Source organism: Nymphalis io, chromosome 23 (genome assembly GCF_905147045.1).
Source record: "Nymphalis io chromosome 23, ilAglIoxx1.1, whole genome shotgun sequence".
NCBI classification, from domain to species: Eukaryota; Metazoa; Arthropoda; class Insecta; order Lepidoptera; family Nymphalidae; genus Nymphalis; species Nymphalis io.
The window spans coordinates 1,424,989-1,450,190 of record NC_065910.1 but is presented as its reverse complement, the minus strand read 5'-3'; the positions used below and the strand labels follow the sequence as shown (position 1 = coordinate 1,450,190).

At 34.4% G+C, this 25,202-nt stretch overlaps 2 protein-coding genes across 2 annotated transcripts in view; one reads left to right on the top strand and one right to left on the bottom strand.

Annotated features, from left to right (window-relative positions):
* Nucleotides 1-25,202, bottom strand: part of LOC126777720 (protein madd-4) — a 418,598-nt gene that overhangs the window by 19,363 nt on the left and 374,033 nt on the right. Inside the window, exons 10-18 of the mRNA XM_050500874.1 lie at nucleotides 22,752-22,881; nucleotides 21,591-21,706; nucleotides 20,239-20,339; nucleotides 11,320-11,472; nucleotides 10,634-10,758; nucleotides 9,620-9,661; nucleotides 7,981-8,223; nucleotides 5,721-5,844; nucleotides 5,304-5,425 (exon numbers count right to left, since the gene is read on the bottom strand). Coding sequence (XP_050356831.1) covers nucleotides 5,304-5,425; nucleotides 5,721-5,844; nucleotides 7,981-8,223; nucleotides 9,620-9,661; nucleotides 10,634-10,758; nucleotides 11,320-11,472; nucleotides 20,239-20,339; nucleotides 21,591-21,706; nucleotides 22,752-22,881 — 1,156 coding nt within the window. The remainder of the gene's footprint in view (nucleotides 1-5,303; nucleotides 5,426-5,720; nucleotides 5,845-7,980; nucleotides 8,224-9,619; nucleotides 9,662-10,633; nucleotides 10,759-11,319; nucleotides 11,473-20,238; nucleotides 20,340-21,590; nucleotides 21,707-22,751; nucleotides 22,882-25,202) is intronic.
* LOC126777668 (uncharacterized) lies at nucleotides 6,319-9,167 on the top strand. Its single transcript, XM_050500790.1, has 2 exons — nucleotides 6,319-7,142; nucleotides 7,455-9,167. Exons 1-2 carry the CDS (start codon nucleotides 6,342-6,344, stop codon nucleotides 7,908-7,910), a joined length of 1,257 nt encoding a protein of 418 aa, XP_050356747.1. The 5' UTR covers nucleotides 6,319-6,341; the 3' UTR covers nucleotides 7,911-9,167.

The window sequence follows — 25,202 nt, the reverse complement described above, 5'->3', positions numbered from 1 at the left end:
AGCTTGCACAAAGCCCTACCACCAGTAATTGTGGACTATGAGAAAGCCTTTGATTCGATCGAAACCTGGGCCGTGCTGAATTCTCTTTAAAGGTGCCAAATTGATTATCGGTATATCAGGGTGTTAAAGTGCTTATACGAGAACGCCACCATGTCGATCCGACTCCAGGATCAGAACTCAAAACCTATCTAACTGCAGAGAGGTGTAAGACAGGGAGACGTGATATCTCCAAAACTGTTTACCGCTGCATTGGAAGATGTTTTCAAGCTTCTGGACTGGAACGGACTTGGCATCAATATCAACGGCGAGTACATCACTCATCTTCGATTTGCCGATGACATTGTAATTATGGCTGAGACCTTGGAAGACCTCGGCACTATGCTCGATGACCTCAGCAGGGTGTCCCAACAAGTGAGTCTAAAAATGAACATGGACAAGACGAAAATCATGTCGAACATCCATGTTGCACCCACTCAAGTCAAGGTTGGAAATTCTGCACTCGAAGTTGTAGACAACTATGTCTACCTAGGTCAGACCATCCAACTAGGTAGGTCCAACTTCGAGAAAGAGGTCAATCGTCGAATTCAACTCGGCTGGGCAGCGTTCGGGAAGCTACACGATATCTTCTCATCCCAAATACCGCAGTGTCTCAAGTCGAAAGTCTTCGACCAGTGTGTGTTGCCAGTGATGACTTATGGATCAGAGACGTGGTCGCTCACAATGGGCCTCATAAGAAGGCTCAAGGTCACTCAAAGGGCAATGGAGAGGGCTATGCTCGGAGTTTCTCTGCGAGATCGAATCAGAAATGATAAAATCCGCAGGCGAACCAAAGTAACCGACATAGCCCGAAGAATTGCTAAATTGAAGTGGCAGTGGGCGGGGCACATTGCTCGCAGAACCGACGGCCGCTGGGGCAGGAAGGTTCTCGACTGGCGATAACGAACCGGAAGACGCAGCGTGGGTAGGCCCCCTACAAGGTGGACCGACGACTTAGAACGAGTCGCGGGAAGCCGTTGGATGCGGGCAGCGCAAGATCGGCCAACGTGGAAATCCTTGGGGGAGGCCTTTGTCCAGCAGTGGACGTCTTTCGGCTGATATTACATGTTTTTATCTTTAATAATATGCTGGACGTGTCGACATTTGCACCTTTTGTGGTCACAAGCAGACACCGTCAGCAAAACATGTATTCTTAGATTATGTTTTATAGACACAAAAATAGTGTATATTAATTTTTTCAAAGATAATTAAATGTAACACCAATAAAACATATATTGGTGGAAAAATATAATTAGTTATATGCCATTTCGACATTTAAATATGACGCAATACAAGAACACCATTATATGAGGTACAATTTACAGACGATATATTTCAGACTTATATATTAAACCGTAACAGTAGTTTTAACGCAATGCACTGGTTAAACACTATTCCAGGGAGCTTTATATGTAATTTAATGTTATTTCCACGAACGCGAAATACAAACAGACCGAGCAAATTCCAATCTTATCTTAATAGAAATAGAGCTTAAAACAGCTTAAAAAACTACAGTGGTCTGGTACACTAACATAATGCAGTGTAAACGTGTTAAAATATAAATTGAGCTAGTTACCGTTGCTATAGGGTAATGTATTAAAAATAAACGACTGCCTTTTGACACGAGAAATATGACACCGGTAGAACTGCCATCGTTGCATTGTTTAGGGCTTATGTTTTGAGTTTTCTTTTAAAGATTAAAGATATGACGTAAATTTTTGTTCACGAAGTTATTCTTGTTGCATCGAATATTTTAGATTTGACCAATGTGTGTGTTGATATGTGTGTGTAGTCTTTATATAGTTGTATTATAGTTTTTAGATTTTAACGATTTTTAAGTTGATTTTTGTAACGTGAAATAGTCAACGCTTTAGCGAGAGGTTTTTCAAGTGAGGCGAACATAATTCATTTAAGTCACGCATACTAAGTGAGACGCGATTGTTGCAATGTTGTTTCTCACGGAGACACAAATACTCCGTCCTGCCGATACCAGCTACCTTAATTATCCCGGCTACACGCTTGAAGAATCCTTCAAAGCGAAAGCCGGAGTATGCTTGTTCGTCGGGACGGATGTTTGCTGTCACCGACTGCGCTGCTTGGAGGACCCCTCCTTCTCCATGTTGGTGGTACGTGTGGACCTGGTTCGTCAGAGCCGAGTCTACGTGTGCCTCTACAGATCCCACAATGGTGACTTGGAGACAAGCCGATTATTTGACCATCTTAGTCGGGTGGCAGATGCTGCGCAAGAGCAATTTCCTAACGCGGAATTGGTGTTTTTGGGGGATTTTAATGCTCACCACGAATCCTGGTTGAAATCCCTCAAAACTGACCATGCTGGAAGGACTGCTCATGCTTTTGCTCTCACACATGACTTGACCCAACTGGTTGATCAGCCCACCAGGATCCCAGACATTGATGGGCAAGCACCTTCTCTACTGGACCTTCTGCTGACTTCTCACCCGGTGGAATATCAGGTTGTGGTTCAGGCTCCTCTTGGCTCTTCGGATCACAGCCTTATTTCTACCAGAGTGCCACAGGCCAAGCTGCCGCCACTAGCGGTATGCAAACGTCGCGTTTGGCACTATAAGTCGGCGGATTGGGACTCACTGAAAGCAAACTATAATAAAAATTCCAAGTCCTGTAGAAAGGCATACACGAGAGCGGATGCACAGCGCATTGTACAGATTGGTCATGACCTTGTTTCGCATCCTAGGGGCTCCCGTAGCTTCTGGCGTCTGACCAAGTCTGTGCAAAACAATTTCTGCCAACCTTCGCTGCCACCGCTCAGAAATCCGGACGGATCGCTAGCTCACAGTCCGCAAGAGCAAGCTGATCTCCTGGCTAAACTCTTTGCCGACAATTCCGTCATCGATGATTGTAGTGCACTGCCACCTACAATACCTGCATGTGGCCATACGATGCCTGACATTAAAATCAGGCAACGTGATGTGCGTGCGGAGCTGCAATCACTTGATGTACGGAAAGCTAGCGGTCCCGATGGAATACCAGCCATAGTGCTGAAGAAGTGCGCAGCGGAGCTGTCTCCTGTGTTAACGCGCCTGTTCCAACTTTCTCTCTCTTCGGGAAGTGTGCCGGAGGCTTGGAGAAGAGCTAATGTGCAAGCGGTTCCCAAAAAAGGGGATCGGTCTGACCCGGCAAATTATCGGCCAATAGCTATCACCTCAGTACTTTGTAAGGTGATGGAACGGATTTTAAACAACCAACTGATCCATTACCTAGAAGATCACTGTCTAATTAATGATCGTCAGTACGGGTTTCGACCAAAACGGTCCACAGGTGATCTTCTAGCGTACGTAACACACCTCTGGGGTGAAGCTATCGACAAGCATGGAGAATCGTTGGCTGTCAGCCTCGATATCTCCAAGGCTTTCGACAGGGTCTGGCACAGAAGTCTTCTCTCCAAGCTACCGGCATATGGTCTGCCTGCTCAGCTATGCACCTGGATTGCCAGCATCCTACACAAGCGTAGCCTTCGTGTTTTAGTAGATGGTTGCGCTTCACAATTCTATGTAGTGAATGCTGGGGTCCCCCAGGGATCTGTGCTATCTCCAACACTCTTTCTTTTGCATATCAATGATATGCTCTCCCTTGGGAACATACATTGCTATGCAGATGATAGTACAGTGCATGGTGGATACCACGGACGCGCAGTGGCTGGGCGGGCGGAAACTGAGGAGAGGCGGGAGAATCTTGTCATTGAACTCGATAGGACGTTAGAGCTCATCGCCAAATGGGGCTCTGATAATCTTGTTGAGTTTAATGCCAAGAAAACACAGGTATGCGCTCTCACGGCGAAAAAGTCAACATTTTCCCCTCTTCCCTCCCTCTGTGGTACTCCGCTGGTGATGCAAAGCAAAATCGCCATGCTGGGGATTGACGTTCGCTGCGACCTTAGTCCAAGGGATTACATCGAGGCTGTTATAAAAACAGCTTCACGGAAACTCGGAGTTCTGAACAAGGTGCGGCGCTTTTTCACGCCTCAACAACTGTGCCTGCTGTACAAAACACAGGTACGGTCTTGCGTGGAATATTGCTCGCACCTTTGGGATGGCTCCGCTAAGTACCTACTTGAGGCCTTGGACCGGTTGCAGCGACGTGCCGTACGCATTATTGGCGACGTAAAGGTCACAAACACCCTTGAACCTTTACAATTGCGTCGTGAGATAGCAGCACTGAGCGCTTTCTATCGACTGTATCACGGCGAGTGCTCTGAGGAATTATTCTCTCTAATTCCTGCTTCCCCCTTCCTTCTTAAGTCCACGCGAGCTGGTTCTCGATGTCACCGCCTAACTGTGACATCAATTCCATCGCGAACAAAGAAATTTGGCAACTCCTTTCTTTGTCGCACTTCCAAAAAATGGAATTCCTTACCAGCTCACGTGTTCCCCTCCTCTTACAACCCGGGTTCCTTCAAACGAGGCGTGAAGAGGCATCTTGCGGGCCGGCAAGGCGAAGGCGGCTAGTGCAGAACGTTTTTCCCGTCTGTACTGGCCGTCGTCGCGTTTGGACTCTACTGCCACTTACCATCAGGTGGAGTAGAGTCATTTGCCCTCCCGGCGAATATAAAAAAAAAAAAAAAAAAAATTTTTTTTTGTATTGGCTTATGTAAAATTGAAAATTAGTTATAATAGCTTTGACTGTGACGAGGTTTTATTTTACATACTTTTGAATTTTTATATATGGATAAAATAAATATATAATATAAATCAGTTCTGTAATAAATCAAGAAATTGTTTACTAAAATATTTATTTATAAATAAACAAAATGAATTTTTCATATTTATATCAAGTTATATAATATGTTTAAAACAAAACGTGTATTTGTTTATTTGTACATATAGTACAAAGGGCAGGCTTTAACTAAAATAATTTTTTACTACCACTCAATCTTAGGAATCGCAGGAACTGTACAAACGTTTTCTACGTTTGTTTTATAGCAAACTAAAAAATATTTTACTTATATATACATTTGAAAGTATATATATTTTTGTGGTTGTCACGGTAAGGCTATCATGTAAGAACCAACTCGAAACTCATTGTAGAAAACAGTCGTGCAATGTCAGAAGTGATATACGATATTGAACATAACAATTATAAACTTTCATCAAAATAAAATATCACCATAAGTCATTTGTCAATATTTCACGGGTAAATGATGAAGTGAGTTCTTACAGATTAGCACTGCAGTTTCGTTTTGTAATACAAAGTGTAGCAATAATACGCTTTAAAAGTGTTTCATTACTTACCGCGGCGGGCAAGGATGATCATTACAGGTGCGAACTCGGTTCTCCGGTTTCGTGTGTGGGTCACACATGTATGGTGATGCGTTCTTGCCGTCTTCATCTCGAACACATTGGATGATGAGTTCCTATGTAAAAAGAAAATATATTTTACGTAATTATTTTGTACTATAAATCCGTTAATACCTCTATTTCTGGGAATGGTTATAAAATCTATTCTGCATTTGCCTTCAAATTGATTGTTTGCGTGACCTTATCATATCCAATTGTAGATAATAACTTGTTATAGCAATTATAAAAATCGATAATTATTTGGGTTTTTACGACTATTCTCCATGTCTGTGCTAAAAACTTTTACAGTAGAAAATACTTGATTTGTGTACTAATACATTCCTATAATCATATCCAAGAAACGTATCTTACTTGAACTCCACTTAAGCACGATGCACTACAGCTTGTGTATCCCTTTTCTTTCCACGAATAGGATTTCCCAGGTGATCCAGGTGCCACTCTAATGTTACTTGATGTACCGAAGATAAGTGATCTGCTGGAGTGACAATATTATCTTTACCAATGTTACGTTTCAAACATATATTTCTATTACGTTTTCCGACGGCATTATACCAATTTATTGAAAGAAATACATTTAAATACTATTAAACAAAGAAAAACTACGAGAAGTAAAAAAAATATAATTAAAACATACAAATCTCGTTTGGTACTGATCACGAGAATGACCTTGTAGTAACATACATAATAGCATCTATTGAAATTAAAATATCGTATAATTCATAAAATAAGATCAATGCTTCTTATATATGTAGGTTTACTTAAAGGTAAATTATTTTTACTAAAAAATATTGCGTGTCTAAACATTAAAATATTTAAAATTATCGTCCGATTAACGCTGAAATTTTGTTTGCACTTTATCGTCTATTGATAAGATTATTTCTCGTATCATTTGTTATCAGTTAATTTAATTCCCTACGAAGTCATTTCAGTTAATGTCACGGTGTAAAAAACAAGAAAGGTAATAAAGTGAAAATGTCTTTAGATGTAAATATAAGTGAACCAGACGAATTTAACTGTATTGAATTACACAATTGTATAAAGAGTGTCGCGAAAATTTATGATATAGATGATTTCGTTTATCACGTTGATATTGTGTGCGGTAAAGGTGAAAACTATATAGCAAATGTATTTAGAGTGTCTATCAATGAAACGAATAATGAAAAAAACAGTGTTAATGTTATAGTGAAAACTCTTATCAATACAACGAGACAAGATTTGTTTGGAGAATTGCATAAGAGGGAAGTTTACGCCTATAGAAATATTATTGACAAATTTGTTTTATTACAAAATGATATAGTAGCTAACGAAAGGACAATACTACCGAAATATGTTTTTGCCAGTACAACAAAAAATAATGAAGTTATTATTTTAGAAGATTTATTAATCAGTGGTTTTGTGATTGAAAGTAAATTTAATAAATATGAAAAATTAGATTATCCTCAAGTACGATTAATATTAACAGAATTAGCGAAATTTCACGCGTTATCGTTTGTATTTAAAAACAAAGAGAAAAAAAATTTTGAAAACTTACTCGATGATTTTAAAGATTTGATTTTTCAAGACAAATTTCTAAATAAGACTAAACTGAGAAATTATTTTCAAGAATCATATGGAATGTCTTTGAATCTCATAACCGATGCAGACGCTAAGAAGAAGTTAGAAAGAGTGAAAGATAATTTATTAGAATTACTAAGAATGTATACTGAACCAAAAAGATACAACGTATTTTGTCATGGAGATTGTTGGATCAATAATATTTTGTTCAAGGACGAAGTAAGTCATCTAAAAATATAAATGACTCGTTAAAAAAGAACTAAAATCAATGTTTTGTTAACATGAGTGACAGTTAATATAATATCAATCTTCCATGTGTTTAATTCAAATCGATCTTATAAACTTAATTTGTGTCAGACGGTTGTGGAAAAACTTGATTAATTTTGAAAACTCTTTATTGTTCTTTCTATTTTGTTTTTATATGTTATACAAAAGTATTATTTTAAAAAGGAACATTGACTTATGTAAATAAGGACATTTAGTTTTGTTTATGTTGGGTATGAAATAACAATAAAACGCTTTACTTTTCAGGTAAATAAATTATGTTTCTTGGACTTCCAAGCTATGAGGTATGCCAGTCCTGCGACAGACATCCTGTACTTTATGTACATATGCACAGATTCTGGCTTTAGATCTGAATATTTCGAAGACCTTAAAATTGTTTATTTTAACACCTTTATAAATTTCTTAAAACACTTCAACATAGAAGGTAATACTGTTTACCCACAAGAAGAATTTGAAAAAGATTTAACAGAAATGCTTCCTTTTGGTCTACTTATAGCTTTAGTAGAATTAAGAATGGTAACAACAAGTCCAGAAGACGAAACTATTTCCAACGATTCGACTGACCCTAATGATAGCATTGATACGAACAAAGTAGCACCAGGATGTACAAAATTATATGAAAAGCGAGTAAATGATGTAGTAGACGAATCAATCAACAACGGAACTTTAAATAAGCTTTTAGATCTTATCAATAAGTTATAAATGTATGATTTGACTATCAAAATAAATATGGATACGATCCTATAAGTAAAAAAAAAAACTAAAAGATTACCTGTCAGCCCCGTTATATGCTGGTGCACTAGAATCTCCAAATGAAGTTCCGTAAGCCATTGAGCATGGTTCCATAACGCATCTTTCAGTCTCTTCGGTCGGTTTTGGACCCATACATTTGCTATCAGGTAACTTTGCAATTGTACGACTGAATTCTAAGAATATTTTGCAATGAACTTCTTTTTTTCTCCAACCTTCGCCGCAGGTTACGCTGCACGGACTCCAATCATCATCTTTGATGTAACTGTATGAAAAAATAAAGTATAGCTTTATGTTTGATGATATCTGTACTATATTTTAGACGACGTGCATGATTGGATGCGAAAATATTTAGGACTACTTAATTCGAATGTTAAAAAAGTAATAAATATCAAGACACCGGCAGAATTTTCGTTTGATTTAAATATTTTCTTATTCACCGTCTACTTACATCGTTACTTCAGTGCCTTGAAATCGTGATGAATATTTATAATTCTATTTAAATTCTAAAGGGAGTTCACACATGATAACACATGCTAGGTGCGAAGGGTTCGATATATGTTTGTTGAAACTACCAATCCTAATAGAATTCGTTCAGGCTGGTATATGTAGAAGTATGTGCACCAGTGTGTCTGTGTGTAAACGCCAATCGTACCTGGAATCTAATTCACAATTTGCTGTATATAGCGTTAAGCGAATAATAACTATGCTAATATAAAATCACTCTGAATTATCAGAGTAAAAAATAGCATTGTCGGTGTCAGTGCATAGATGTATAGTATTTTAGAGTATCGGAAAAGTGTTTCGAAGCAAAATAAAAAGTAGACAAACTTTAGTCAGTGTAAGATGTGCAAGGAAATATAAATTTTATAGTGCAGTGCATAGAGTTGAAAAAGTTTAATCGTTGATAAAGTAATGATCCATGACAGGTAATGAGCTGAAGGGTTCTTGTGACATAATCGAAGAGAGTGCACACGAAATTGATCAGAGTTGAACTAAGATAATAAGTGGCATACGTTCCATTTTCCTTTGAATAAATTTTAATGTGTCTAACCTATCGTCACGTGAAGTCGAGATGGCCCAGTGGTAAGAAGGCGTGAATCTTAACCGATGAACGTGGGTTCAAACCCGGGCGAGCACCTCTGAATTTACATGTGCTTAATTTCTGTTTATAATTCATCTCGTGCTTTTCGGTGAAGGAAAACATCGTGAGGAAACCTGCATGTGTCTAATTTCATCGAAATTCTGCCACATGTGTATTCTACCAACCCGCACTGGAGCAGCGTGGTAGAATAAGCTCCAAACCTTCTCCTCAAAAAAGGGAGAGGAGGCCTTAGCCCAGCAGTGGGACATTTACAGGCTGTTACTGTAACCTATCGTCTAGGTCGTCTCAAAACACGAAACTGTCCTGAATTCTAAAGGGAACTATAACGGTGGCGAACGTTTATTATATATTCGTCCTTAAACCACTTGCATTAAAATCGAAAATGGTTTGAAGACGATGTTTCCAAAGTGATAAAATATACAAGCTATGAACGAAAAGGGACAACAGCCTCTGAATGTGTATATGGAGTGGGGTAATGTTATTAATTGTAAAAGATGTGATGTTGTATTGAATCCAAAAGTGAAACCTTTAATTAATACTGGTTAAGGTACAATACCTTACATACAACCAGCCACACGCAAAGAATATTTTGTAATTGCTGAAAACAACAACAAAATACTCTGAGCTCGTTTAAAACATACAATATTATTATGTTAATTAAATTCATAAGTTATTAATTGCGTTACAAAAACAAATATAAATAAAAAATATAATTTTGTTTTTTTTATATATACCTCAATAGCATTTTATAATAATTTACCAAAATACATTAATACAAATAATCAAGAATTAATTACCTATCACTTTAATTAGCTTTTTACTTAAGCCCTCATAATCTAATTAATTGTTTAAAAAAAGATAGGTGAAAATTATACCTCAGTTATTTTTTTTTAATAAAGCAAAAAAAAAAAACTCGTAATTGTTGTAAATAAAATTTTATCTTCTGTACTTTTTACTGTTTTATTCATACTGTTAAATTGCCAATTAAAATAAAAACATGCAGAACTTCCCTAAATTAAATGCGAAAATAAACTTAAGTATAAAATTAAGATTACAAGTATATTAGGGTAATTTGTTTTCGGATGGAGACAATAGTTTATCGTTGATCTGACAAAACCATTTTTAGATACACCAATAAAATCTTTATTTCCTAAATTTGCTGCTCAGTACAGATACAGAGAGCATATTTCTTTGAATCTATGAAATATATTTAAGATTCATTAATCAAATTCTTTTTCATTTCAATATTTAAAAACATATAGCCATTCAAACAGTTAGTTAGTCATGGTAAAAAAACTGTAAATTTCATAAAAATAATAATTTAGATGAAAAACATATCAACAAACGCGTAAAGAAAAAACTTTTCCTTATAATCATTTGTCTCCATCCGAAACTAATAGAACTAACTGTTCACCAAAAACTCGATCTCGGTTTTGCATCGTTGCCTCTAACAATTATTGGTCATATCTAGATTTGAGTAAGTCAGAAGATATCAGAGTAATTTGCAGGAGCGAGATAGCTTGAAAGTTGGTGAACAGTCGTTGATTCGTCAGCACTTGAAGGTACTTACGTGGCTTCAACCGGAACGTCAGGTTCGCCAATGAGCTGTTCAGCTTTTGCTTGAGGAGGTGGGTAAGGCTGTATTAAAGGCTGTGTATGATACACCACTCCAGGTAAAAGATCTTCAATATCATCCTAAAGAAATCAAACCGTATTTAACACAGTACAAAATATTAGTATACTTTTTATTTTGTATACTTTTATTAAAGTATATATATCATTTATTTTTTTGTTTATGAAATCCTTTTAATAAATAATAATACCTTTAATAATCACGTTATTCATGATTGTTACAAATGAGATAACATTATGCAACAAAGTAAAAAAAAAATAAGCATCATCAGGCACTTGGCTTTTTTCGCTTTTAGGTGTAAATTGAATTGAAGATTGAAAACACGAACATAACAAAATTAGTTAAGAGAACTAACATAAACACGCGGCATTTTGTCGATTTATGAGTAATCTTTATGTTTGATGACTTTTGTACATCAATGATATAATTTTATCACTACCCTCAACCAAGTATTGTGAAAAATTAATAAAGTAAATTTTACATTATTTATATTTTGCGACGTGATATCTAAATATAAATTTATTTTCTGTTGTTAATTAAGTATACTTAATAGGAATGCACCACTCGTAATTAATTAATTAAACATTAATCGATATCTAATTATGTGAAAACGTCCAGTTTACCTCGGGTTCTTCAGCTTCTCTATAAGCAGGACAGCTGATTCCAGTAGAGCAGGGTCTAGTTATCTCTGGTCTGGTGGATGGGTCACAGCCACCACCTGCTGGAGTGCATTCCACACCACGGACTTGAACTCCTTCTCCACAAGATACTGAGCACTAGGAATTAAACAGAAGTTAAGTTATTTTAAAGTGATCAACAAATTCAGCACTGCTATTCAATTAAGTAAATATATTTACGTCAGATTGATTTTTATTACTGCAGATTTTTTCACGGTTTTATCTTTCACCGCAGAGTTTAAAATTAGTTGTAAACATAAATCTAGCAGTGCAAATGTAACGCTATTTGCAAAGATTTGAACACGCAATCGTCAGCGTATATCGACGTAATAAATCCACTGGGAAATATCAATTTCAGAAGTTAAAGTCAGAAAAGAAGTACATAGTTTAAAATCTGATAATGTTTTATTTAAAGGAATATTTAAACATTTCGAAACAGAAACAAGATATTTGATATGTCAAAATTTATGAAACGTTATGAAATACGATGATGTTTACAATAACACACATAACATTATAAAGGAAAATATTTACTGAGGGCATAGAAAGTTCATAGAAATGAGCAGTCAATTAATTTACTCTAAGCATAAGTCTTATTAAGTCATTAGGAAGAGCGAGCTTTGATTTCACCTCTCTCTTGAGTTCTAGTTTGTCGTGTCTAGTTGTTTAGTTGATTTTGTAACAAGTTCGCAGGAACTAAGCAGTTAATAGTTCGGCCGTTGACTTCGCTGACAGTTTGGGACGAACTTTAGACTAATTATCTTCTAGTTTGGGTCTACAGGCTAGAGGTAAAAGTCAAAACTGTTCGAGAAACATGATAGCAAAAAGTTATGAATTTGATGAACATTTCTATATAATAAATAATCTAATATTTACTAATGTTATTGTCTTTGAAATTTTTTAAGCCACATAGGTAATAATATAATAGGTAATATATATATGATATACTGGCTGCTGGTTTCTATTTTGTACGGGTAACATAAAGTTAAATTTTATCCTTAGATATTTTTTGGCCAGTGAGAAAGTAATGTATATAAAAAATATTGAGAGTAATATTCATGGTGACCGTGCAAGTACAAAAAAAAAATTTTTCATCAAAATCGGTCAAGCCGTTTCGTGGAGAAGAATGATGAACAAACACATATTGCAATTTTATAGTGGTTTGCTTTTATGGTTGTTTACGGCAAGTTCTCGAGGTCCTTGGATTGTTCGATTGCTAGATTTTTTCTGTTAAGATATTCTCAGTAGCAAGCCAGAATTAGGATGTTGGTCCATGCCGCAGGTAGCACTTGAAGTCGTTAGTCCTTCAATGACCTCCTGACCTCTCTTCGGTCGTATCGGAGTGCCATCCTATTTCAAATAACATTGCGCTATGAGAGACAGGAAATTGAGAACATCTAACCACACTACACTATAATGCGTCATACGCATTATAATAATTATTAGATATAATTGAAAATATGATTCTTCACTTCGTGTCTGAGTATGTGAGTTCTGACTACAAAAACACTAGATATAAATTAATAAGTATCCATGGTTCCAACTTATGCATTAATTCGACATAATATTTATGTTGATAAATATAGTTACAAGAGATAAGATTCAATACAGAATTATAGAGGTTGTAATAAAAAATACATACTTACATGCATCTTTAGTTGAGGCCTTGAATTTTTTTAAATAAATTTTATGAGTTGGTTACATTTATATAGAAATGTTTTATTTTTATGGAGATTCAAGTTAACTATTCATTAACTTGTCTTTCTCTTTTGAGAAAGCTTGCTTATTAAATCACATTGCTCCAGTGCAGGGATACACGTGTATCAGGATATCATCCTACACGTGCAACTTTATCGATATAGACGTCCTTCTTGCGAATACGAGATGAATTATTAAAAAAATATATATAAATGCACTTTTCCACTGAGCTATTTCGGCTCTCTTATAGAGCACTTTATATTAATCACAATGAAGGAACAAATTTCGTCTACTAAATAATTTAGATAGTAAGTGCTTGGGAGTACGCTTGAATCTTTTAATTACGTCCAAGTTCAGTTTAACTAGTTAAAAACTAACTTACAGCGAAGTACCAAGAACTAGGTTAAAACCGCGAACACGATGTAAAAGGATACGTAGTAAAAATTGGCAATGGAATTAGAGCATTAAGAATTGAAGAAGACGGCATTGAGAAGTTGATCTTAAAAGGTTTAATGGTTTGTGGAAAGTTTAGTAGTAGTAGTTAGTAATTAGTTACTAATATTTATTTGTACTGGTGCTTTTCAATGACATAATTTTAAAACCTATTTAATAGTTATGATATGTAAGATAGCTTAAGATACGACGGGTTTGACATCCCATAAGGATAACACCCCTTAATAAAATAAATTAAAAAAACTGGCAAGAAACTCCGTAGTTATTCTTTTTAAATAAATATATACATGTAGTCCTCGGCATCATCGCAGTGGATAAACGTGGGTAAGAATCTCACATAACCCAGTTCTCGCCCCCCCCATGGGAGACGGGTACCTTTTTGAAGGTTTCCACTGCGTGAAAAAAAAAAAGAAAATATATAATTGAGCTGAAACTTGCTAGGTTAAAATCAGGTAAGTATGACTGACTGTTCAAGCTGTACGTTTGTGGCAAATGACGAAAGCAGGGGGATCTATATAAGGGCTTTTTGGGCTGCAGCCCAGGGCCCCGTGGATATAAGGGGCCTAGTCCCCATTGAAGACAACATGTACAATAGTATTAGTTCAAAAAATCCCTATTATAAGTATGGCAACCCTTAGATCAATTAAACCGTTTGCGCGCCTATCGAATAGATCAGGTGATTCCCCGCGGCTGGTTGTGGTTGTATTTTCTCATGTCTATTATGGGGGTTCGCCACCGCTTGTTTTTGGCGTATTTTCTCGCAAACGCGGTCTAAGTTTCATACATCAATTTGTCCGCAGGCAGCAATTTCTGTTTCTTTTCGCACTTCTGTAAGTATTTATTGTTAAAGTTACAAAATATTAGTGTTATTGTTAATAGCCTACTGTGTTTATTTTACTAATAAGTTAAAACTTAAAAATTATAAGGACTCTTAAAAGGAGAGTGTGATTGTGCTCGGTAATAAACGTGTACACATATTAAAATAAAATTAATAAAAATTAAAGATAAGATACACCAAACGAACGGGCAACACGGATTGTACACGCAAATACAGAAAAGTAATGTACAAAGCAAGTTATCTTAAATAAGATTTCTTGCTTTGAGTAAATATAAACAAAAAATATTTACCAATTACAAGGGAAATTAACAAGGAAAGACCAAGAGAAATCTTACGTTGAAATCATGATTGTTTTGGTTTTATTTTGATGAGAAAATAAAGTATTGTTTGTAGCACATTAATGTTTGCTCTATCGATGAAGGCACATTTGCAAGTCTAAAATATTATAAGTAAAATGTTAGATATAATTTCTAAATATTTTCATGTAGAATACTTAAGTTCTAACAAGTAAAGTTTTCGCCCAACGGAGGAACGTTTACGGGTTGTTTACTAACTTAAATACAAAACCTCAAAAAATAACTTTTTAAATGAGCTTTTATCAATAATATATATAAATTAAGTACTATTGTCGCCAAAACATATAATACAAAATTCTATATATATAGATGGGGTTTGTTCTTAATTATAAATTAGTTAAAAAATATTAATAAGTAAATAAAAGCTTAACACCTACTGAATCCACATGATTTTTTTGCACATTAAGTTTCTAATGTTATATTTTCCATTAAATTTCGCCTGCGGTTTCGCCTGATGTGAATGAGAAAGGTAGAAGAGTTAGATACCTGGTCTGTTAGATATCATTTTCTGTACTTCTGACATCGTGTATGTAAAATATCATGATGACCTGTTAAGTAACATGTAAAGGCGTAACAAACAAATAAGTAAACAAACAAACTCATCTTCGCATTTTTAATATTACTTATGATTCATTTAAGGTTATCATATTTAAGAAACGATTAGTTTTGCTTAAAATTGTTTACGAGGCGTAATAAAAAGCCTTTGGCTTGTTACTTACGGATCAGAGGATGAATAAAGGACAATATAGTAAACGTATAATGACAAAAGATGGTGTTTAATAAAAATTAAAATCCTCATTTAGATAAGTCTATCCGTAAGCGAAACGGATTGTTTTCTGAATAAAGTTATCGGGTTTCCAAGAAAACAAAAGTTTCTCGTGTCCATTTACTACTTACAATTAGACACTTGTGTAATGTCAATGTACTTAAAGTTACAAGTTCTAGAAATTAGCCTAAACTTTGTACCAGCGCGTTGTCGTTTGTAGTGTATAGTTTTAAGTGTTGAAATTGAGTTTTATTGGGACTTTGTTATTATTTTGTATCATAGTTTCAGACTGACTTAGATAGGAATTCGCTTGTATGATGTTATTAACATTATCTTTGGAAGAATTTGTTTATTTTCACTCATTTAGTATTGTGTTGAAGTTATAAGGGCACTTTGGTATTATCTATTTAATTAGCTTTGTGTTTTTCAAGATATTATATGTTACAAATGCTACTACTTCGCATTAATGTTTAACTTTATTCGTCCAATGAGCTCATGTTATTTTTAAATATCGAATGGACCAATTTTAGTAGTGTTCCATTTTTAAATATTTGTGTACAAAATTTTTTTGAAGAGGACACATGTTAAACTCACTTGGGTTTCTTTAAGCAATATCAGATTGTTTTTAAGAACATATTTTTTTTAGTTTATCACTTTTAACACTACGACTGTCGCTCTAAAAAACCATTTAAAATAGTTCCTACTACTAAATTATTTTCAAAAACTAAGTTATAAATTAAACGCTACCCTTAAACAACTAAAACACGAAGCGATGATATTTTATATGTGAATTTCGACGTCAAACATAAATATGATGTTGTTTATTCTGTTAATTAAAAACAACATGGAAGGTAAATAGTAAATTGACTCAAAATACCCCCCAGTCCATTATCGTTAGATATAACATTGCTTTGGACAACGTCAAAGTTTATTTACCCTTGGAACTTTCGAGATCTTTCAACTAGCTAAGTTTATAGAGACTAACTAAGCAAACTTAACGGTAGTGCGACGGTAGACAGGTGCAGATTGCTTTAAATGACTTTGTAGCTTGTACTTCGAACGTGCTGGCGTTTACGCTTTTACGTATTAATTGGTCATGTGATTTATTTTACTTATAGTACTGCTAAAAGCTTTTTGTTTCAATAGCAGGTGATATTTGTATATAAGTATACAGTTTAAATGTTTATGAGTGGTGCTGAAAAGGAATCTGGTAGAATTTTTCTGTTTTTTTTTATAGTATAGGTTGGCGGACGAGGATATTGGCCACCTGTTGGTAAGTGGTCACCAACGCCCATAGACATTTTTTTTTTTTTTATAGAATAGGAAGGCGGACGAGCATATGGGCCACCTGATGGTAAGTGGTCACCAACGCTCTTAGACATTAGCATTGTAAGAAATGTCAACCATCGCTTACATATCCAATGCGCCACCAACCTTGGGAACTAAGATTTTATGTCCCTTGTGCCTGTAATTACACTGGCTCACTCACCCTTCAAACCGGAACACAACAATACCAAGTACTACTGTTTTGCGGTAGAATATCTGATATCTGATCCACCAGTGTGTTATATTTGAATTAAAAAAAAACAGTAATTTTTATATAGAAAATTACAAAAGATATAGCTTGTATGTTTAGACTGTAAATATTAGACATGAGGGATGTACTTCTTTTACATTTCAGGATTTTTTTTTTACTCCAGTACCATAAATGAAGTAAATTAAGAGTAGCAATTTCTCATACATGTTCTTACCACATACTAAACGCTTAGTTAAAACGGGCATCTCTTGAATTTAGAACGATGGCATTCCTTTAAAACAAATCCTTGATTTAACCATATTCTAAATCAATACTAGCCGATGTGTTATTAAATAGTCAATCAATAATATATTTTAAAGTTCACGTCGGTACATTCGGTCGGTTAGTTTTATATTTTACATAAAAAGTTATGAAAGTAATAAAAACATTCATTGCTATGTATTTTTAAGGATACCACTCTAAAAACAACCGATGCTATGAATTCACAGATAAAATTTTCATTTTGCAAAAATGATTGCTGGTTATAATAAAATAATAATATTATCATGTTAGAATTTTAGTCTAGTAGCCAATTTCATAAACTAACCAACTGTGAGGTAGAAATACTTATATTATAAAGAAAACAATTGTGAGCGCAAACACAGGAGCGCTCTCCATTGTCTCACTCTCATATGGGACGGGACGACAAATTGAAAAGACCAAAGACGTCTTCTTGGAACAACAGCTTTAAATGCTTTCCGAAGGGTAACAATTTTTTTGATTTCATATATGATAAATGTTAACTACCGCTCATTGACATCAGTAACAGTACGTACAGTACAGTAACGTGAGGAAACCTGCATGTGTCTAATTTCATTGAAATTCTGCCACATGTGTATTCTACCAACCCGCATTGGAGCAGCGTGGTGGAATAAGCTCCAAACCTTCTCCTCAAAAGGGAGGGCTGTTACTGTTATGTGATATGACTCCTGTTATTATATTTCAACTGTATCTTATGACAATAATACTTGTGAAATATAATAAATATATATATTTGCATTCAGATCAAGGTTAAACAAAACCATGTCGGTATATTTAAAAATTCTTTTACGTACAACTGATAACTCCATACTAAATCTGAAACTATGAAAGTTTGAATTATCCATAAAATAAATGTTATAAACATAAAATTTCAATATAAAACGACCTACGTGAAAATGCACTACGATGTTGCTACGTATCGTAGCGCTGACATCGTAGAAGCGCTACGAGAGATAAATAATGCTATGCTATTGTAGCTTATTTCTTGATATATATATTTTTTCATTGCACACTCTACTACGGGCCAAGGCTAGACTATTTCGCTTAACCTAAATATTCAGATTTATTTTTATACAAATAAACTACTTATAAAATTAAAACTAATATCATTGAATCTAATTTATTTTATGTTACTTTAGTGCTTTAATTATGCCAACATATAATAAAATGAAGAAGTGTTTTTTTATATTTATGTTTGAGTTCAATGTACAAATTGTTACAAAAGGGTTATTACACAAGGGTAAATTGGTACACAGTTTTGTACAAGCCTTTATTTACGTATAAATTTTACTGGCCATAGTTTTAAGGAAACACGTTAAAACAATAACGGGAATCAAACATTGATTAAATAAAATGTAAGAGAATGTAATGCTTATTTTAATTTAACTAGGAAAAATATTAATGATTTTGTGAAAAAATGTGATACTCATAACATTGGTACAGGGAACAAACACAAATAAATTACTCCAGTTACTCGACTGCATAGAGTCAGTAACTTTTTTGTGGGGGCTGTTATATATTATATTTGAACGGTTTTACAACAGGATCCCAATAGGCGTTCAAAATGCCTCAGATGCTAAATTTAAAAAATATATAAAGGAACGCTTATATACAGGTTTAGGTTATTATACAATTAAAGAATTTACGATCGTCGCATCGATTCGCAGACGATCGCCGCATGGCTATTTCTCTTTTTTTTGTAAACGTTTTTTAGCTTAACTATTATAGTAAGCTCTAACTTAAACTTCAAATTTTGATTTTTTGGTGTAAAACATGTAACGTTCATAACGCAAAATAACTCATATATACATACTGATGAGCTACTGAAGTTTTTTTTAAGTGAAAGCCAAATTTGAGTGCAGCAACTCTATATATAAAGTTTTTGTTTTCTAGCTTGATGTTTGTAATTTATAAGGAGAGAGGACATGCGGAAATGTAGTTATGCATTATAGTACAAAGTAGAATAAAAAGAACTTTTTGTTGCTGACTGTACTTGAATGTGAAAGTGTCAATCCAGGAAGAGTGACGTGACATGACTAGCGTCAGTCATTCGTAGTGACGAAGGGTTGACATCGCAATGTTCGGGACAGTGACGGTAACACTGATTTATTTGAAGAAATAATCATATACTTAAATATAATATGCTAATTTCTTTTTTTAAAGCAATAACCATATCAGTTACAATTTCTAAATGTTACTATTTTATGTTTATAGAAAAAGCACGGTTACATCGAAAGTTTTTTAAAAAATACAAAACCCTGCTAGCTTATATCTCGGAAGAACATAAAATTACACTTTATCCTAAAACCATAGATGGAATCTAAATACATGTTTGAAATCAAGATTTACAAGGCAAATGAGAAACCTTTTTATATGATTTTTGATATACATAGTCATAAATACCTATCAAACAATTATTTCCTACAATGACTCAGTAACACGTCTCACGTCAAGTTAGTTGTTACATACAATGTGACCAACTGTATTTATTGTATAGACACCCTAACACTAGTCTCACAGCCCACCTATATTCAATAAATCCACAGAACTAATACTATTGGTATATGTATATGCCCTGTGCATTCTTCATACGGCCATCTGATCCCAAATTAAGCTTGTACAGAACTTGTACTATGGAAAACAGGCAACTGATATACTACATATACTATTTTTCTTTTGTAAATACATACTTATATAGATAATTACACCCAGACTCAGGACAAACAGACATGTCATTGCACACGAATATCTGTCCTGGGTGGGAATCGAACCCACAACCTTCGGCGTGAAAGGCAAGCATCCATCAACCACGCCAACCGGCTCGTCGATTATATAGATAATTTAATATCAATAGAATCTGAATTTTGTACCTATTAGAACAACTTCTTATAACATTAAATAATATTATTATACTTACCCCAGACCACGGTCCAGCAACCCAAATTGGGCAATTATGTTCATTGCACGGTTGAGATGCTCTCGGAGCGGGGGTCATGCAGCCTGGTTCTGAACTGGTTTCTATAGAATACAAAAGAAATTACTAATTTTCAGCGCACTTTTAAAAAGTCAGATAGTTATATTTTTATAGAGTTTTTATACACGCTAGAAATATCACACGATTCAAATGTGGATTATTTAAAAAATAAGGTCATTAATATGTACGAATTAGAATTTAATTGCATTAGGGTCCGTTCACACAGACCGGCTCGGAGAGGAGAGCAGATTTTTATCACGTTGGAAACAGTGTTTTGAGTGATTGTAGTAAAGTTTATTTTTGCATTTGCACCTTTTTTGTCATTAAAAATGCCTGAACGCGCTTCGTGTGAAGTAATAAAAGGAGCCGACCGGCTCCGCTTGCGTGCGCTTTCTCTTTCAGATCTCTTCCAGCCGGTCGAGGTGAAATAGTTGGCGGCTCCGCTCCGGCCAATTCCAAGCGTATACGACCCGGTCTGTGTGAAAAGAAAAAAGCAGGCCGATGCTCTCCGAGCCGGTCTGTGTGAACGGACCCATAATTCCAATTCCGGTTTAGTGTGCTTCAGCATTGCTAGATCTGTGAGGTGTGTTCTAGTCTTAGTTACGCGCAATTAACTTTATGTCAACTGGCTTTCACACGTGACTTGTTGAATTATTAAGGTAAATTTCTACATTTTAGCTGTTCAATTTGAATATAACATATATTCATTATCTCCACATATAAATCGACCATTTATAAAACTTATCTGTTTACGCATATGTATGAAATAATAATATATTATATATTAGTATAGGCGATAGAATCATTCTGAAGTAAAATGTTATGAGTTTGATAAATGAGTTCATAATAAGAATGAGAATAATAAAAAAAAAATCAGAACAAAATTATAACTGAACATTATGAATAAATTAATGTATAAAAAATCATATAAATACTATTAATATGAACATCGAAAGAAACAACCATAATAACAAAATAATCATAAGGAGTTCTTATTATATTCGTGTAATTAATTGCAATTGACAATAAATGTTCTTTAGGCTCTAAATGGTTCTTCCTTTAGCCTTAATAAATATAATTAAAGGTACCAATATAAAAATCAATAAAAATTGTGCGCATAACGCACAATTTTTATAAGATCAGTTAGTGGTTACCTCCAAGAAAATAAAATCTGCTTGGTTAAGGTCCGAATTTATGTATTTAGAATATTTATATACTATATTATTAAAAATGAATTGATTTATCATATTTTTGCTAATTTTTCTATACAAATAAATGCATTTACAAAAAAATACCTGGATCGTAAGTGTCTGTGCGAGTGATGTTCGCTGATCTCGCACAGAGCACGCGTCTATTTCTCACTCCACCCCCACACGTCACGCTGCATGAAGACCATTCACCAACGTACCACCTGTATAAAGAAATATTTCATCGTTCATATGTCAAATTATAGTAGAAAAAAAGCACACATACTTTTTATATAACATTTTTGTTTAGGAACAGATTTTGATGAATCTTTTTGCGTTCGAGTCGAGTTAGAACACGCGTCGGAAAGTAACGGTAGTATGCCCGAGCGATCTTGTGACGTCCCCCGAAAAGACGGAGTGGGTACTGCTGGTTTTTTAGTGGGTATTCCGGTGCCTCCAGCGCCGGCGAGTCCCACATACCCCCCCTCCTCATATGAGGGAAACGCGTAAATGCGTTTTTAAGCGAAAAAAGTGGTTAGAACGCTTAAATCTTAACCGACGATCGCTGGTTCAAACCACTGAATTTTCATGTGCTAAATTTATTATATAAAGTATATTTCGATTGAATTTATTCACTAAAAAGTACCAGCTTGTTGGAATAAGGTTAAAACATTTTTAGAATTCATCGCCATTTTCCCAACTATGTTACATTTATTTATGTTACTTTACTTTATTTTTCTAAATGTAAGAGAAACGTTTATTATAATATATTTTAACTGTTTAATGTTTGTATGCAAAATAAAAAAATAACTATTTCACATTCTACGTAGCGAGTAAACGACGAAATAAAACAGAGTCAAAGGTTTACGACAGTTTAAAATTTATAGAGCTATTTTTTAGATTAAATACCAAAAACGTTAAACTTAAACTCTTGCTAAAGAGAAGTATGCCATTAAACGCAACCGATATATTTGTATGCCAAATATTTGTACAAAGGATTTTTTATCGTTTGTGTTTTGTTTTTTTTTTTTTTTAATTATTATTTACATGTTACTAGCTCGGTGAATGGTTAATTTAAATTATAATAAATAGTTGCGTGCTATGGTCTATTTTAATTGATATTTAACCTTGAGCTTAAAGAAAGATTAAATTGAGTGTTAACATATATAAGTTCGTGCGATTTGTACTTGAAACTTTACTATGTTCAAATGTATTTTCGATTATTAAATTTCAAATTAAAAAAAACTTAATAATAATGTTAATACTTACTTAAATGGGCAAGGGTGTGTGTTACACCGTACAACAGCGGATGGGGGCTTGCTCGAACCATCGCATAATTCTTCTGGAGCGTCGAGTCCTGTGAGACGATCCCGACACACTGCTAACGACATCTTATATCCTGTTGGCAAGGAATCATATAAATATATCTCGAAATTAATGCTATAGAAATTACTATTTGACTTTTTATTCGTTAATACTATATATGTATATGTATTAATTACATATACATAGTTATTAATATTCTAATCAAGTGTAAAGCTTGAGTCGAATCTGGAACTTACATACCACTACGAGACAATACACTATTGGGCTATTGACGTTTTCACTTTGCGTATTAATACTGAATTATATAAACAATGTATGTAGCTCTTAACTCACACATTAAGATTAAAAATTCATTTTTTATTGTATTAGGTAGGCAAACTGGCAAGTGATAATGTTAAGTGGTCACCACAGTTAGACATCGACATTGTAAGAAATATTAAACATCCCTTACATAACCAATGCGCCACCACCCTTTGGAAATAAGATGTTATGTCCCTTGTGCCAGTAGTTACACTGGCTCACTAATCCTTCAAACCGGAACACAACAATACCAAGTACTGCTGTTTCGCGGTAGAATACCTGATGAGTGGGTGATATCTACCCAGACAGGCTTACACTGAGCCACCGAGCAAATACATCGTCCTCGGTATTTTTAAATATAATAATTTTGTATACGTATTTTCTTGAAATATATACTATTATCATATTCTTTCGACGAGAAAAACTCCAATTTTTCAATCAGTCAAATAAAAATATAAAAATTTGCACTTAAAATAAGAGATACAAATATTTCGTCCCCATTTAATAACTGTTAAATATAATCTGAAAAAAAAATGTACAATTTCTGAAACTAGAATAGCTTTCAAAGTGAACAAAATTCTCAGTTAAGAAAAAACATTTGAAATAAAAATACATGCAAAAAAAAACGTAATTGTAGGGTCTTAAACAAATGAAGTTGCTTGCGGAAGCTAGTTTTATTTAAAAACTCTGAATTTCTACAAAACTACTTCCCAAGCTCTATTTTGATAATGAAAAAAAGAATTGCTTAAAACCTGCAGTGTTTAAATAGCCATTAGGAGAAGCTCTCGGAATCAAAATTACCAAGCACGAACTAAGTTTTTACTGGAACGAACAGTAAAAAATTGTGTGTTTGACTGTGTATTATAAAGAATATTACAAAATTGAGTGTTTCGGTCTTTAATTAAAGGATAAATAGATTTAGACCGTCGATCCATAGGTACTGAATTAATTTATGACGTAGACGAGTATTTTATTGGATTTTAATTACATTTTGACATACTAGTATTTAATCCGTTTTTTTAAATTATATTGCACAGGCGGAGCAAATTGATCACCAAGGTAAGCGATCACCAGTAGCCATAGATATTAGAAAAATATTCCAATCAATTTCATTTAACTCACCTTTTGAATTAAGTGATTTTCTTTGTGCCTGAAAAGATATTAGCTCACTCACCCTTTAAACTAAAACAAAGCAATACTTAGTATTGCTGTTTAGCGGTAGTATACGTAATGAGTGGGTGGTACTCAAATGTGCTTGCACAAAGCCTTACCACCGAGTGAATTTGCAAATATCTCTTCCAGTATTCTAGATCTTAGCTCGGAAGCCATGGTAATGAGCGATTAACGAGACAAAGACAAAATTTCTTTTGAATACAAAAATATGTAAATAAAGATGAGTAAATTTAGCCTCAGATTCACTTGAATACGAAATTGTTTGAAATGATTCTGTCAACGTTAACATTCTTAATATTGGGATATAATTTTTTTTCGTATTTATTTATAAAGTTTTAAGTCCTTTCGATTTGTTACCGTAGCAAAATTCTAATTGGGATTTATTTGCTATTCATAAATTGGAGAAGTTTCAAAAATATTCAGCTGCCATTCAGTTTTGACATAGTGAATAAATTGTAAATAACAAGCGACTGTATAAAATTTAGCCGAAATGGTCTAGTGGTTAGAACGCGTGAATCTTAACCAATGATCGTGGTTAACCGGGCAAGCACCACTGAATTTTCATATGCTTAATTTGTTATAATTCATCTCATGCTTGACGGTGAAGTAAGTTTTAATTTCATTGAAATTCTGCCACATGTGTATTCTACCAACCCGCATTGGAGCAGCGTGGTGGAATAAGCTCCAAAATCTTCTCCTCAAAAGGGAGAGGAGGCCTTAGCCCAGCAGTGGAACATAAACAGGCTGTTATTGTTGTTGATGTTGTATAAAATTTTAACTAATTTTTTTGACGTTTTGTTAAGCGGCTAAGCACGTGACGGAAGTGATTTTTATTACGTCAGTAACGATAACTTAAACATCTGAACTATTAATGTAAATGTGAAAGTGAGTTTGATTGTTTGTTACGCTTTTACATTTTAA